Genomic DNA, 16,632 nt, shown 5'->3' on the forward strand with positions numbered 1-16,632 from the left:
TCTTTCAACTCTTTTTTTTCCCACCAAAATAATATTGTAATAAGAGCCCCCATTTCTAATTTTGAGAGCGCCCTAGGCGCGTATTACGTCGAATACGGTATATAGTGAATGACTTATTTTCCATGAACGTGTTTTTGGATAGTTGTTGATTTTCGCTAAATTGAGACTAAAACATTCTCATGAGTTTTAGAGTGAATATGTTATTTTAAGCCGCTTTTGATTATTGTTAAATATGTTTTCGATTACTGGAAATAACCAATATTAACATGTAGTACACCATCTGATCAACATGCTGTATTCTACCCCGTTATCAGCATTTATATAGAATACACATACACAGAGCATATAATTGGTAGCTGTTATATGAGGAACGGGGATTATCTTGTTGGACCATTCGCATCATTCCGGGGCAAAGGATCGAGTTAACTGACCACAAAAGTCCAGTTTCCACTTTTAAAGTCAGTTAACTCCCTTTCCTCGGGAAGATGGACAATTTGGGAATAAAGCGTTCACAATTGGATTTAGTGTTCGAATGTCAATCTTATAATACTAAAATTAATAGATATTGTATACTTCAAAAACAATATGATGTAAAACTAAGCATGAACTTCCCAAAAATAATATATCTTAATCTGATCATGTCTTACCTATAATTGGGAAACAAATTATTGTCGGTTTCTGGAAATGAACAGGTAAATCACTTGTGAGTAACAGAAAGTGTTCGTAATTTAATCGCAAAATTATTATATTGATTCAGAGAGGATAACACATAAACAATCTTGTATATTTTTGGTATATATTATAAGATGATATAGTTTTCTTTGGCAAACTTTCTGTTTCTATTACTTCCTAAAACAAAATGTTTTAGATTCTACATCGTTATTTGGAAATATTGGAGTGATCAAGAATGCTGATTTTCTTAATTTGACACTTTGAATGAAAATAGACAAGCGACGTGTGTGTAAACATTGAGATGATAATTGTAGCTTGTTAATAGATCTAGATATCTAGTTTATTTATTAAATAATTAATTTTTCAACTACACTAAAAACACACACGGTAGATCTAATCCTAGGCCCATAATGCTAAGAGTTTGATATCATAGTTAGTAATCAAAATACCGTCTGATTGTTAACCGTCCTCTAACATATACCACCCCCACCCACCCCCATTACAGTTAGGAAGATATTTCACAGAGGAACGTCATTCCCGTGTATGACCCAAGGCCTATTTCAAGATACCATTGCGAAACAATCTAACTGCTTCCTCAAAACTATTGTTACTTGAACAAATACAAGCCGACTTCACTTCCCCAAGAAAGGATTGTGTAAGTACCTAGTACCAAAGTGATAATATATAATATTGTGAAACGAACAAAAATAATAAACGAAATATTGTCACGTACTGTCAGTTAATGATTAGTGTATTATTTCGAATTACATATGTAAGGTGTTGAAGGTAGCTAGCATTCTTGAAACTGCGGACTTCCGTTACTGATTGTCTGTTCTCGACACATGTTGAAGTTGGTTTAGTTCTTGAAATCTTCGACAGCTGTCTGGTTACATTTGTCTGAATTACTGTACATCTCACACAGAAAGTAGTCATGCCCAAGAATAAGGGTAAGATTGTTTGAATCGTAAAGGATATTTATGTTAGAATCGCCGAAGGAATAAAACACATGAAGGAAAGTGTAACCGCGAATCCACGAATCGTCCATTTTGTTTACAGTCAAACATTTGTTCCGTCACATTTTTTCGTTGAGAAAGTCTGTTATATGTGTACAGTTGTAGAGTGGAACATTCCACGATGAAGTATTTCATGATTTAGTTGAGTTAGACCTAGAGGTAACTATGGTGTTGATGGGAACATGGTGAATGACCCTTTCGACGTGTTCCGACACCCTTTTTTGACGTGTGTTAGTGTGTGTAAGTAGGCACACGGTTCATTGAATACAATATACACAAAGTTGAGTGTTGATGACCGTTTCATGCAATGTCTGTTTGAATTAATACCATGGGCGGAGTGAATGATTCTTAGATCGTGTTGATGAATCTGTTATGTATTCTGTCAATATGTGAGTCGATGACCAGTGGCTTTTTTTAACACTCGGATCACCTGTAAAATCTCTCCCAATTTTTATGAGTCTTATCATAATTTCATTACCGGGAGTAGTACACCTACCATGTGCACTTCGAATTTCAATTAGCGCTGTGTGGAGTATCAAACTCATGTTGCCAGTTTGAAGCTAAGCTAGGCGACAAGCTGACTAAGCTAGGCTATATGCCGTGAAGGTCCGGGTTAAAACCCATGCTTGTCATAAGAGGCAACCAACAGGATTGGTTGGTCAGGCTCGATGACTTGGTTGATGCATGTGATCGTATCCCAATTGTGTGAATCAATGCTCATGATGTCAATCCCTCGATTGTTTGGTCCAGATTAATAATTTACAGACTGCGGTCATAAGGCAAGAATAATGCTTAGGGCGGCAGCGTTAAACAACAAACAAAGCTAGGCTTATGAGTTTATCTGAGTAGCTAATGCCCACTCCGCGACACTCAAAACTTGATAAAAATTGTTTCCTCAGATGACATTGGATTAATTTGTTAAAAGGTATAGCTAACACATACCCAGCCTCACAAGAAACCCTAAGCATCGTAAAGGGGCATTTGATCAGCAAGAGGTTCCCCTTCCCGTCTTTTTTCTCAGTGCTCTTTCATTTAAATGCCTTCAGTTGTTTACTCAAGGGAGTAATCCCTGACATTTAATGTGTGGAATAGGACCGAGGGCAGCTGGCGTTAGTAATAGAATGCTGGTTTCAGGTTGTTAATTGCCATTTTAATTATTCACGATGTTAATATCAAAGGTTGTCTCACACATTCATAATTTATGCAGTGTTATTTTTGTGGGATTAACAGAAATAGCAGAAACCCTATATGTATAACAGAATACAAGATAGATAAATGTGGCAAACATATCAGCCAATGAAATCATTTGTCGCCGCTGTGTCCTTAGCTTTAGGCAACGCCCCCATGTAGGTTTGTTTTGGAAGCCGATTTTGGACTGGGTGATTACAGCACTTCCACTTAAAATTTACATACTTTTTTACTTGTATTATGAATTTTTCTATTTTGGAAATAGACTAAATGTATATAGGAAGGTGGCCATGGTGGCATGACAAATTAATTATAGTAATATGAAAGAATCAGGTCTTCTTTAACTTCTTTTTAGTAGTATCGGATAGAATATTAACGTGCTAATAACTATGTTATGAATGTTTAGTACTAATAGAATCATCCTTTGTTTTGCAGGAAAGGGAGGTAAAAACAGGAGGAGGGGTAAGAATGAAAATGAGAATGAAAAGAGAGAGTTGGTGTTCAAGGAAGATGGACAAGGTAAATGTCTAACTGTATAGTCTGATATTGTAAAGCAGTATACTTGAAGTAACAATGGTAACATTGTTTACTTGTCTTGCTGGCAGCTATTAGTCATGTATGGCACAGCATGTTGATTGGAATTTAGTTACATAAAGATTTCTAGCCAATTGTTCCTCCATATTGTGAAATATGTTTGTGTAGATGGAAAACAATGTTATTCATTTGAACTGCTGTCCAATACTGCATCTTGTAATTCTACAGTCATGGTGTTGTCGTAAGTTGAATAGTTTTTAAAGTTCAAAAGGTAGGGCTACTTGCATGAACTCAACGACAAAGTTATGGCTAAGGGTTGATGCAAGTATGAATTTATATTTATATTATTTGTGTATTATTACACATTGCAGAGATGGAAATTAGCATTAGTCTGCTGGTCCGGACCATTTTTTTAATGTTTTAGGGGCTAGTAGAATTTCAAACATTTGGGGGGTATTGCTACATATATGTAAGGATAAGAATTTATGGATGAACAACTTCTTTATTACAATTAAGAGCCAACTTCTTTATTACAATTAAGAGCAACTTCTTTATTACAATTAAGAGCTCATCCATAAATTCTTATCCTTACTTAGTACTCCAACTTCTAAATGCCTATCAAAGAAGAAATGCTACATATATGTTATCACTGTGGGCGAGTTGATGTTCTGGGTTAATTTCTACCCTGCACAAGCTTGCACATTTGCTGTAAAACACATGTAACCATGGTAACAGCAGTAGGCATACTAGGCTGTCCAGTTGACATGGTTGAAGGATGAGGTATGAAATTAGGCCAGGAAAGGAACAATGTTTTCCAACAAAATTTTCCTTGGTTTACCAAAAATGATTTCTATTTTTGTGAGGAACAAAGGCAAAGTTTTTAAAACAAGTTGAAACAGTCAAAATATATCTGTCTGTTAGACATGGTAAGTCTTTGGTTGTTAGGTTTGTCAAGTTTTTGTTGCTGTTAGCTTGGTTACTGAACATGGTGAATGCAAATGTCTGATTAATGATCAAATTCCAGTTGCCATGGTTGCCAGCATGTACAGGTATTACAAATAAAGACATGTCTAGCATGTCGACTCTAGTGAACGAGGTGAGACTGTCTGTTCATTTATCACTAACTTATGTAAGAGTCATGCAAATACATTTTCTTGTACATGTAGTTGGATCTAATTAAACTATAAGTCTGTGTGCTTGTATTTCAGAGTACGCCCAGGTTACGAAGATGTTGGGAAACGGCAGACTAGAAGCATTGTGCTTTGATGGTGTAAAGAGGTTGTGTCACATCCGAGGCAAACTCAGAAAGAAGGTTAGTACATGTGTACCCAGCAACATCATGACCAAAGCCTCAGTTGTTTTCAGGATGTCTGACAACTGTCTGACATGTCTTAGTTAGTTTTCTAGTCCTCAATAATGTTTCTGAGGCTTTCCCAGACCAACTTAGATCTTTAAATCCTGTATTGAAGGAAGAAGAGTCATTTTTAATTTACACCTTGCTTCTTTGATGGTTGGAAGGCATTGTTTCCACTCCCCATTGTTATGATGGATTTGATTGGTTGTAATTTGGAGTCAAGGATGCATCACACATCATTGGTTTGAAAAGCAGTATTGTGTTGATAATTTGTTTGCAAAGTTTTCAATTTAATCATCATGATCATGTATTAAGTCAAAAAACGTTATTTGACGCCTTTTTGATTACAAGTCTTTGAAAGGCTTTTAGAAAGGCTTTTAGAAATGTACACATAAGGAAGAGAATTTATGGATGTCAACTTCTTTATTATGAGGAACACAGCATTTCGGAGTATATGCTTAGTCCTTCATTTATGCCTTCTGCCTCATATCATTCATTCAACTGATGAAGGAGTAAGCATTTACTCCGAAACGTTGTGTTCCTCATAATAAAGAAGTTGATGTCAATAAATTCTCTCCCTTCTTGATTGTACCTGTTGCTTCCTAGACCGCCTCCGTGGTCTAGTGGTAGAGCGCCCCCCCCTGCCCCCCGGAGAGGGGAAGGTCCAGGGTTCGATCCCCAGCCGCGTCATACCAAAAGACGTTAAAAGATGGTACTTGTTGTTACCCTGTCTGGCGCTCGGCATTAAGGGGCTAAAACAAGGACTGGTCGGCTGGGAGTCAGTATACTGTGTCTGAGTGGGGTATTCATGTTAAACTCTGGCATGGTATCTCGGTGAGCTAGCACTATAAATCAGCATCAGTTCGGACTAGTACAAGGAGCCACACAAACACACACACGTGCATGCACATGGCTATATAAGTGCAATAATCTTGGCAACGACGTTAAACCCCATTTCACCTCACCTCACCTCACCTTTTGCTTCCTACTTGCCCGCTCTATATCATATGTGTTCATCTCATCTGTGTAGGTATGGATCAATGGTGGTGACATCATCCTGCTCGGGTTGAGAGATTACCAGGACAACAAGGCTGATGTCATATTGAAGTACACCCCAGATGAGGCCAGGAATCTTAAGGCATACGGGGAACTGCCACCCACAGGTGAGCTATATGTAGGAGTTGTATCAAGGGAGAGAACTCCTGCATCTCTCTGTGTTCATTTCTGTCATGGTTGTCAGTGAAGACAGTTCTGGAGAATTGTTTTAATGACTGTTTTTGTTATCATTGTTGGTGATCGCACAAAGGTTTATTAATGTTGATGTATTGATCATTGTTCGTGTCTTGAACACTTTGGATCAGTTTTTCTTAAATGTACATCTAGATATGGTTTCTTTTGCATTCTTATGCTCATAACTAGAGGTGGGACAATTAATCGATCCCTGCATACATCAGTCTTTTTTAATTTCTGATTCTTGAATCGATTCATAATCCTGACATAGCAATTCGGTAAAACAATTCATGCTTATCAAGTTTAAAATGCCTAAAATATTTCTATGTTAATGATATTAGTGTTTTACTGTTTTGTCGCAAAACGTCCCCAAATACTGTGCACCGCCATCTTTATTAGTGAGATCTCACGTGAGTCTCGCACACACAATCTCGCCCTTTCCCATGGCCTCATGGCTGCTGAGCAAACATTCGTGCGGCCACCTGGCAACCTGAAAAGTCCTGTTTGGGCTTATTTCACCAGATCAGTAGACAAAAAAGAAGTGAAATGCACCTTATGCGAAGTGAAGTCACCGTATCACGGTAACACTACAAACTTAATCAATCAAATATGAAATGAAGACACAAAATAGTAATTTTTGTAATCAAGTCACAAAATGACACTTTTAATAAGAGTAAAATTTTATATGACTGACTGACCAAATAAGTATGAATAAACATTGCAATTTTCCAGACATAAGATATTCTTTTATGTGCATAATTATAAAGTATTCAGAGCTCCAGATAAGCTGCGTATCTGCGTGAAATACGCATCAGAAATGCAGAAATACGCACCAAAATATAATCCAAGCGTATCAAATACGCAACGAACATTACAGATGGGCTACAAAAATAAAATTTGTGCGTATCATCAAAATATTGTGAAGTAACCCTGCATATTCGATTAACAAATCAGCAACTTATTTTGAAATTATCAACGGGCATTCCGTCAACCTTGCCAAACTCCACGATGACAGTCACATCATGATCATTTGCCATCACACTTTTGTGTGGAAGTATCGTGGTATTTTTGAGTCCTATAAAGCTCTCGAACCCACACAACACCAGTTTGCAGGGACTAGATGAATAGTGTTTTTAAATATTTAACTTAAATACCCACATGTGTAAAAACTAGTGGGTAACAGAAATTTGAATACGCAGATAGAATTACTGATACCCAATGATTTTAAAATGCATGGGTAAAATACCCTCAACACCAAAAGCTTATCTGGAGCTCTGGTATTCAGTGGTATTGATTTGCTTGCAAAATATTCAATATTTAGATATTTTTTTATGCTTGTCAATATATTTTAGAAAAAAAATATATTTCAATACAAACTTTCTGAAAAATTGCAATTGAATGAGTGCTGAGGGAACTTAAGGCATTTTGTTGTCTTTCGTAATCAATGTCAATTTTATGCATTTAAGTAGTATCTGAAGTCATGTCGTAAGTGCTATTCCACCTTGTAATACCTGAATTGTTATGAGTGTTAAAGAGGACTTATAGCTGGCTGGTTGGTCTCACGAATTGTTAGTTTTAAATAAGTGTTTTGGGCATTTAGTTGTTGTTAATATTCACATAATGCAGAAACTGAACACCAAATAAAACAGAAAATAAAGGGTTTTATTTTTCGTTTTTATCTACATTCAACATGATTCTGTGAGACAAAAGATGCACCATTCTTTTAAATTAAATTTATAAATACTCAAATGTTTGAAAAAACTTTTTATAAAACAAGTGATACCAACTGAAGTAGTCAAATCATGAATTGATCGAATCAAATTGAATCGGACATGTAAAATCGATAATCGAATTGAATTGCATTGTATGTGAATTGGCCCACCTCTACTCATAACACTGGTGGGGGCATGGGTGGCCCAGTCGTCTAAGGCGCCACGATTCGCTGTGCAGAGTTGCGTCCCTTGGCCACGCTAGAAACCAATGATTGTGGGTTCGAATCCTGGTTGGCCCCGATAATGTTTCTAGGTTTGTCAGCACAATCCCCGTGCTCGTGGGTTTCACCGAAGTGGTAAACATCTGAGACCTTCATCACTTCGGGCTTTCCTCCCACTTTAAGCTGACACACCGTGATATAACTGGAATACTGTTAAAAGCGGCGTTATACCCAACTCACTCACTCATAACACTGGCATATTTTGACTTATTAGTTATTACCCAGCTTGGTCTGAAAATGTCAAAAATTGTATTTCTATGTTCCAAACCTCTGCGAATAGCTGCAACATTGATGGTGTGGTGTTAAAGCAATACTAACTCGCTCACTATATTCCCGACAAAAATGGGTTTTCTGAGCCTGTTTTTGCCAGGCAAACGACAATGTAAAATGGCTTTCAGGGTTAGAACTAAACTGTAGCAGCCCGGGTAAAGATAAAATGTCCTGGTAATGTTAAAACAATGGGGAAATTGGGACTGGCCCGCAGAATCTGTACTAGCCCCAGGCTTTCTGGCTGGTGTTGTAACCATGCCTTTTACTTGTTTGTGGGTAGAATAGGTCTTCAGCAACCCATGCTTGCCGTAAAAGGTGACTATGCTTGTCGTAAAAGGCGACTTACGGGATTGGGTAGTCAGGCTTGCTGACTTGGTTGATGCATGTCATTGATCCCAATTGCGCGGATCGATGCTCATGATATTAATCACTGGATTGTCTGGTCCAGACTCAATTATTTACAGATCGCTGTCATATAGCTGGAATATTGCTGAGTGTGGCGTTAAACAACAAACCAAACCAACTTGTTTGTGGGAGTTAAATATTGGTCTATTGTACAGCTGTTTTAGTCAGTATCTGCCAAGTAAAGAGCTTAATGACATATTTGAAAAATATTTGAAGCAAGAAATGTCCACCTTTGGGCAAGTAGTGGAGTACCCAGTTTATGTCTGTTACGTTGGTGTGTATCTTGATTATGGTATGTTTGTGTTGCAGCTAAAATCAATGAGAACACATGGGAGGAGGATGTGGATGACAACATCACCTTCGACGACGTGGAAGAAGGGGTGGATGAAATTGATGATGTAAGTAGACGTTATGACTTGGTAATACTGTCAAGTGGAATACTGATGTGGCTTCTAAGACATTCATTCACTCACTCGCTTACCACTACCAGCCCCATGCTCATGGGTTACACCAATGTGATAAATAGAGTACTCACCCAGGTGGCGTTTAATGACAAATATATATACAGGAGTTGATAAACGTTTAAACTCTGCATTTCCTGAAGAGTTTTTTAATCTTTTATCAACAAGTGTTAATATGTTTGACATCAAAAGACACACGGGTGAGATTCTAGTCATCATCCAAAATCATCATTCCCATTTTGTAAATAGTAATAACAAGGGTTACCGCCTTCAGTGACAGAGATGTGAGGTGTGATGCAGGGTTAGGTGGTCAATAGTGGAGGACACAAGTGGGTTAATTTAGCATGATATTGTAATCAAATATCAATATGGTAATATCAAAGGAGTTGTTGAGGACCGCATGTAAGTTAGAACCAGTGATAAAGATGTGACACTCAACACAGAAAGGCTGCAGTGTGCAGGAGTTATCATCCATATCAGCAGCGATAGAAATTGGCACTAGTCCTATAGTCCTGTAGTCCTTGCCAAACTGCCCAATAGTTAAGGTATCATAAGGGCTAGTAGAAATGTACCATTTTTAAGGGTTTAGCTATATATTATCATTATAAGGACTAGTGAACCCAAAATGTTAGTTTCTACCGCTGTGATGTCATTTGATTGTGAAATCACAGTAACTGATGGTCAACAAAGAATTGTGATACAATTTCATGATTGCGATATCTCCTTGTAGATAATGCATGATCTCATCCAAATTATATCTCCTGTGAAAGCCAGTTTGGGATGATAAATGATTGTGCATCTTGGGACTATGTCCACGAGACTGAAGGTAGAGTCTAGTAGCATTCTGTTTGGTCTGGTATGTTCAGCTCATTAAAGCATCATACAACAAAAATGTGTTGAAAAACATGAGCCATGTGCAAAACCTTAGCAGTACCGATCAATTTGTTCCTCACTCGGTGTTATGGAAGTCTGCAACATGAACCACTAGTCCAAAGCCCCATGTCTGTCTACAAAAATTCTGTTGTGAATTCAGCTGGTAATAGTCTAATAATAACACGAAAATAACAGAAAATGATGGTATAACCATCAATGTAGACAAGTTGACCAGATTTGTTTGGGATGGGACTGGAGGGCTGCTGATCCTGTTGAGCTACTTTGAACCCCATTGGCTGAAGCTGTATATTGAACATGTTGAAGTGAAAACAAGAATCTAATTTACTTACTGGGATTTTCGTAATGAAATGAGGGGTAGATTAACTAGAATATTTAATGTTAGCTTTAATTAAGAAGTATAATGAAAGAAATAATTAAAATGTTTAAACTTATCCTATCTCACACTATGCATTTCTCATTCTTATAAACGGAAGCGTGTCAAAACAAAGGTTTCCAGCTTCTGAAAAAACAGTCCACCCGAACACACCTAGCATCACCATAGTCACCTTCCAACAATCTGGTTCATGCACTATTTACTTTTGCTCGTCAACAAAACAGCCTGGTTATGCTGATATGGGATACAAAGTTGGTCATAGGACACTGTATGATTTCTCTTGAGGGGATTCTAGGAAACAATCCTGGAGTGACATCAGATATTTTAATGTTTATCAACACTTGGACACTGTCTCCTGTACATGTAATTGAGAGTTTGTAATATGAAACCAAATTTCTACTTCAATTCTAAAATTACATGCTTTTCATCATAAGTGGAACAATATGTATTACGCTGGGATTACATTTTGGTCATGTGACTTCAAAGAGAGGCCAATGAGTGGGTCTTCGGAAAGACCAACTTCTGATATTTAGTTTCACCACACAAAACATTAATTTTCAGCAAATTGTGTTATGTAGTGTATTTCTATATGGATACATGCATCATAAATACAAGGATTACATTTGATAGGTACCCGTGAAGATGGGGGGGAGAATATGTCTTTGGCAACCCATTTAAGAGGCGGCTATCAGGATCAGGTGGTCAGACTTGCCAACTTGGTTGATGCATGTGATCGTATCCTAATTACGTGGATCGATGCTCAAGATGTCAATTATTTGATTGTCTGGTCCAGACTCTATCATTTACAGACCGCCGTCATATGGCTGGAATATTGCTGAGTGCGACGTTGATCAACCAACCAACAAACAAGCATTTGGTTGATTAGTTCAAAATGAGGATCAAGATGGATCTCCTGTGAACATGTGGTTTAGACACCGCAAAAACAATGTAACACCAACTGTTCTCAAAATGGACACATTCAAGAGCAGCATGTCCCAGTGTTTGTCTACATGGCACAACATTGGAAACAGCCAGAAACAAATGTTATTTTCATATTTAAACAAAAAGCCTTCAGCAGTGCTCTACATATTCAACCTTGTACACATATTTTTATCCACACCCCTACATTTATGGTTACCTAACCAAAAAAAACAAACGTAAGGTATCCCGGTCAGAATAGATTTCTGGTTGTGACTTTTAGGGTGCTGTGGCTACATTATGTACAGTGTCGCCAGATTTGTTGTCCATCATGTCCTGATTAGCTTATATTGTTGCTCCTGCTGTGAGCAAATGGTCTGCCTGTGTTTCTTACATCCTGTGACTAATGGGATCGGGTGGTCGGGTTCGCTGACTTGGTTGATGCATGCCATCGTAAACCAATTGCGTGAATTGATGCTCATGGTGTCAATCACTGGATTGTCTGGTCCAGACTCGATTATTTACAGACTGACGTCAATTTAGCTGGAATCTTGCTGAGTGCGGTGTTAAACAACAAAACAGATAGACAAATGCTTATATCCTGCCATCAGCCAATGGACTGCCTGTCTCAGTTACTTACATCCTGCCATCAGCCAAGGGTCTGCTTTGTCAATTACTATGTGGGTAAAATGTGGGAAGTCCATTTCTGGTGTTCCCTGTTGTGATATTGCTGGAATACTGTGAAAAACGGATGTAAAACCAACTCACTCACTCAATTTCCATAACCATTTACGTCCAGTTTCCACCCTTGCCAACCTAGGCCGGAATTTCTGGGCTTGATCGTAGCACCACCTGTGGCGAGTTATGTCCCTTCTACATCCCTCCTATTGCCCAATCAGATTCTGCAAAATGGCGGCGCCCAGTCACAATGATTTGATCGATAATCAAAGGCTATATTGTGATTGCAAAGTGCATCAAATGACGTGGGCGCCTTGATTAAAAACATGAAAATATTTGGAAAATTTCAGTTGATGCCTAGTTGGCGGTACACATGCTTTGCAAATCCTGCAATCTACAGGGCAGTTTATAAACCGGATGTCGATTTCGTTATGTGATTTTGATTGTACTATGCACAAACACGTTAGTCCAGCCAAAATATTACTCCAGAATTCTAGCCTAGTTCGGCAAGGGTGGAAACTGGACTTTTATAGTCAGTTAACTCTCTTGCCTCAGGAAGATGGGCCTCATCCATCATTTGATGAAATTCATTATCCCTATCACATTAACATGAGGTATGTAAGGATTATTTGCTTTCACTTCTGGACTCTAATAGATGGAGAGTCAATGGCTTTGAGCGAAAGTAATAGATGCCCAGGCTTAATAGTGAAAATACAGCATTTGTATTCCCAGCACTGACAGTAGCTTGGTCATCCTTGTAAGCTCCCTGCAGTGCATTGATCAGTGGAGGAGTTCTCCAGAACTGGGGCATTGCTTTTAAGTAAACGAACCTTGATGGCGGCAGATTTCCTCCATGCTGGCAATAAATCAGATAAACAGTGTCATATGTAGTCAAGTGTCATTGGGTGTTTCTGATACGATCTGGAATGGTGGGATTTTTACTTTGTTTGTGGTGGTTAAGCCATTTGATTTAAATATTGATGAAATTGTTGTGATACACTTTCCTGCTCTGTGAGCTAACAATGCTCTCTTGATGATTTAGTGACAGAACTTCCTGTTGCTGATGTAGCATTGAAAAGCAGTGGAACCCTGTGTTATACATATCATATTACAAGATTTGTTTTACAAATTGTCTTTGTCATCCTTCTTCCACACTAGTGGATTATGTAGTGCATGGAAGAAGTCCATGCTTGCACAATGTAATCTTGTAGGGAAGTTGTTCAGATAGACAGAACTGTTGCACATTGTTGCTGATAATTAAAGTTCATCAGCTTGAGGGGTGGTCAGGAAGCCAAGTTGTTAAAGTGTCCCCTCGTCACGCCGAAAACCCGGGTTCGATTCCCAAGATGGGTACAATGTGTGAAGCCCATTTCTGGTGTCCCCCGCTGTGATATTGCTGGAATATTGCTAAAAGCGGCGTAAAACCATACTCACTCAGTCTGTCATCAGCTTGGTCAGTGGTTAATTACAGTGTTCCCATATTCCGGTAATTACCTGTTTTTAACTGGTAAAATTAGGCCTGGACTGGTAATTCGTCAGTCAGTGTCAGTCCCTTTGGACTGCGAATAAAGTACCTTATAAATCTTTGCTGTTGCACAAAAAAATCTGCCATAATCAATAAAATATATATTTCGAACGTGGTCAGCTTGTCTTTGATCATCAGGGTTTTCCCATTGTCAATTTTTAGTGCAAGAAAATAACTTTTCGCTTTGCTCATGTTTCTATGAGGTTTAATATCTTATTTTCAAACCAAAATGAAATCTTGAAAATAATGTTCAAAGAATTGAAACCAAGTAAATTTCAAAAGTTTTTTTTTTCATATCTTCAAATTTGGGACTGACAAAAATTGAAGGGGACTGGTAGTTTTTAGAGTTGCCTCTACACTGGGACTGCCAGTATCGAATGTCAGTGGGAACACTGTGATTATGGGTTTGATTTGTTGTTTATGGACTGCCGATTTTTTAATTATATTTAATTTTCTTTTTCAGATTTAGGAAAACCTCACTGCAGCTGTCAAAAGTTGAGTGTTGAGAAGAATCGGTGATGTGTTTGGAATACTGAAGTAACATGACAATAGCAGCCTGAAACCTGTAATGATGGCTGTCGCTGCCACAAGGACATCACAGATTTGTTCTCTTGTTATTGTCATGGCAACTGTACAACTCAGATTCAAACAATCTTCATGAAGCCTTCTGATATCTTTGAAGAGGGACTTTACAACGTCAATCCATCCCTGACAGATTTGAATCATAGTCTGTCTGGATTACCGGATGGTTTAGGATTATGAATATACTATTTTTAATGTCAATATAGAACATCTTAATCTTTTGAAAAAAAAATTGTTTGTGTGTCTGTATTTTCTGAATTCATTTTTATTTTGAAATTCTTTCATATTAATATTTGTAAGTCTTGTGTACCTTTTGATTTAGTTTGGAATATTTGTTTTCTTTCTTTTGAAGTTTATGTGTGCGATTTGTTTGTAAAATCGTGATTAAATCTAAGTATAGAAGATAACACCTGAGGCACTTCTCTCAGTTTCACTTTACAGTCTGTTTTTTTTCACAAAAGTTTTGTAAGTTTAAACATGCTCATATAATATTTAAAAGTGATTCTTGTCATGTTAATAGGAAACAAAATAATGGGTACCAAAACAGTAATTGATAAAAATAAAGAAGAAAAAAAAATATAATGAAAAAAAATGTTAAAAACCTGACGTCTTATTTATTACAGCAAAAGTGCTTATGAGAATCAGATGATATTCAGTACCACCAGATTGTATTAATAAAATTGTATGACCCCATGATGATAATGATGGTATATCCCTGGTATGGAGTATGTGTGTCCGGGATGTTCCATTGTCTTCATGGGGGTGTATGTGTGTATGATATAGCTATTAATTCCTGTATTGACTGGAGAAGACTGTACAGGTTATTCCCTGATGTCTATACCTGTTTGTATATAATGGTTGGGTGTTACTTTTAGCATCTTTTTATGATTGTCATGTAGGCAATATGAGTGGCACATGATATGTAGTTGGTAGCTTTAAAACACTTATATATCCCAGCTACAACATTTCAGATCAAGGGGAGGTTTACAGTTTGCTTGGTTCAGAATTTTGTCACAATACAGGAAAAAAGATCATGTTGATTTATGAAATAATATATTAACTTCATCCACTAATAATGCAAGCTTTTGGCTCAGGAGAGAGTTGCCAAGTTCACTCTCGTTCTTGAAAGTATTTTTATGAGGCAGATGTTTTATTTCAACTCTTTAGGTGATTAAATGATGTAAATTCTAACTGTCTTTTGTTTTACTTAAGATGACCAAGTCAAGAGACTCCTGGTATAAGATTGCCATCACCATTGTTGGAAGTAGATGTGTAAATCATTTCATTTGTATCCGACAACTTGTCTCAAATGTCTGTGTTTATCAAGCAACCCCTGTGTAAACCCTGGCTGCTTAATTTGTCTACTGCAGTCACATTTTCTTTCCTCGGCCATAAGCTCACTGGAAGGTTAAGGAATTCCTGGGCCATTTCTAACATAGGACTGGCTGGCATTGAATTTTATTTTAAGCACCAGTAATGGTCTCTGGCTGTCTGTCCAATCCCTAAGCCATGAAGGTTAAACCATCTTCTGTCCCATTGAGGGTCAGTCTGTCCATATTCTCACAACATGTTTGTATGAGCTAATTTAATTGACTTAGTGACCGTATTGTGGTTTAGTGAATAGGGTGTCTGCCACAGAGCGGAATCCCTCATCATACTCATCATCCCTAAAAAAAACGTTAAAAGGTGGTACTTGTTGTTACCCTCTTATACCTTCAGAAGATAAAACTGGTCGGCTTGCAGATGGAATACTATGTCTGAGTAGGGTAGCCATGTTTAAGTGTGTTTGGTATCGCAGTGGACAAACACGCACGCACACAGTGCATGCAGGTCACAATACAAGTGCAAAACATTGAACCCCTTTTCACCTAACTGAAGGGGTGACGGGTGGCCCTGTGCAGAGTTGCGTCCCTTGGGCACGCCAGAAACCCATGATTGTTGGTTCGAATCCTGGTTCGCTCTGATTATGTTTCTAGGTTTGTCAGCACCGTAACCCTGCTGGCGGGTTTCACTGAAGTGGTAAATGTCTGAGACATGCATCACTTGGGGCTTTCCTCCCACATTAAGCTGACACGCTGTGATATAATTGGAATACTGTTAAAATCGGCGTTAAACCCAACTCACTCACTCACTCAACTTGATTGGAGGTAACTCCTAAAGTATTGTGGGAAATGCTAGAAAACTGCTTTTTGCCTGTTATAAAAAGGATATAATTTTTCACAGACTGTTGTCATTGAAATATCGAGTAACTGCCGATCGATCTACCTGTGGTTTGAAGTATTTCAGTCACAAGGAGTCCTATCGACAAGTTTACAGGAGACAAATTCAAACTGAAACAGGAAGTTTACATTCATTTTAAGTCCAATGATGGCAGTCTGAAACGAACTTTAGAATTATGCGCACGTGACCTCGTTCTAATGATAATAACGCAGTCTAGATAAAACATCTTATCCACACACAAAAAATCATTTCGAGAAAATTCTACACGTGCACCTTCTAAAATGACAAAATGACGCTGCGTTTTTTATTTTTTTAAAACATT

The 16,632-nt window shown here is 37.8% G+C and overlaps 1 protein-coding gene across 1 annotated transcript; it reads left to right on the forward strand.

Annotated features, from left to right (window-relative positions):
• Positions 1–1,489: 1,489 nt before the first annotated feature.
• On the forward strand, positions 1,490–15,281 carry LOC139474466 (eukaryotic translation initiation factor 1A, Y-chromosomal-like). The gene is made up of 6 exons (XM_071257501.1): positions 1,490–1,619; positions 3,309–3,392; positions 4,616–4,719; positions 5,792–5,924; positions 8,969–9,057; positions 13,972–15,281. The coding sequence occupies exons 1-6, from the start codon at positions 1,604–1,606 to the stop codon at positions 13,975–13,977; spliced, it is 432 nt and encodes a 143-aa protein (XP_071113602.1). The 5' UTR covers positions 1,490–1,603; the 3' UTR covers positions 13,978–15,281.
• The last annotated feature ends 1,351 nt before the right edge of the window (positions 15,282–16,632 follow it).

Source organism: Haliotis cracherodii, unplaced genomic scaffold (genome assembly GCF_022045235.1).
Source record: "Haliotis cracherodii isolate W230 unplaced genomic scaffold, xgHalCrac1.p SCAF_3, whole genome shotgun sequence".
Lineage (NCBI taxonomy): Eukaryota > Metazoa > Mollusca > Gastropoda > Lepetellida > Haliotidae > Haliotis > Haliotis cracherodii.

Bases quoted from the DNA above. Each gene is read 5' to 3' on its own strand.
- LOC139474466 (XM_071257501.1), top strand. The intron at 3,393-4,615 runs GTAAATGTCTAA...CTTGTATTTCAG, and splicing joins GTTCAAGGAAGATGGACAAG to AGTACGCCCAGGTTACGAAG. The intron at 4,720-5,791 runs GTTAGTACATGT...TCATCTGTGTAG, and splicing joins GAGGCAAACTCAGAAAGAAG to GTATGGATCAATGGTGGTGA.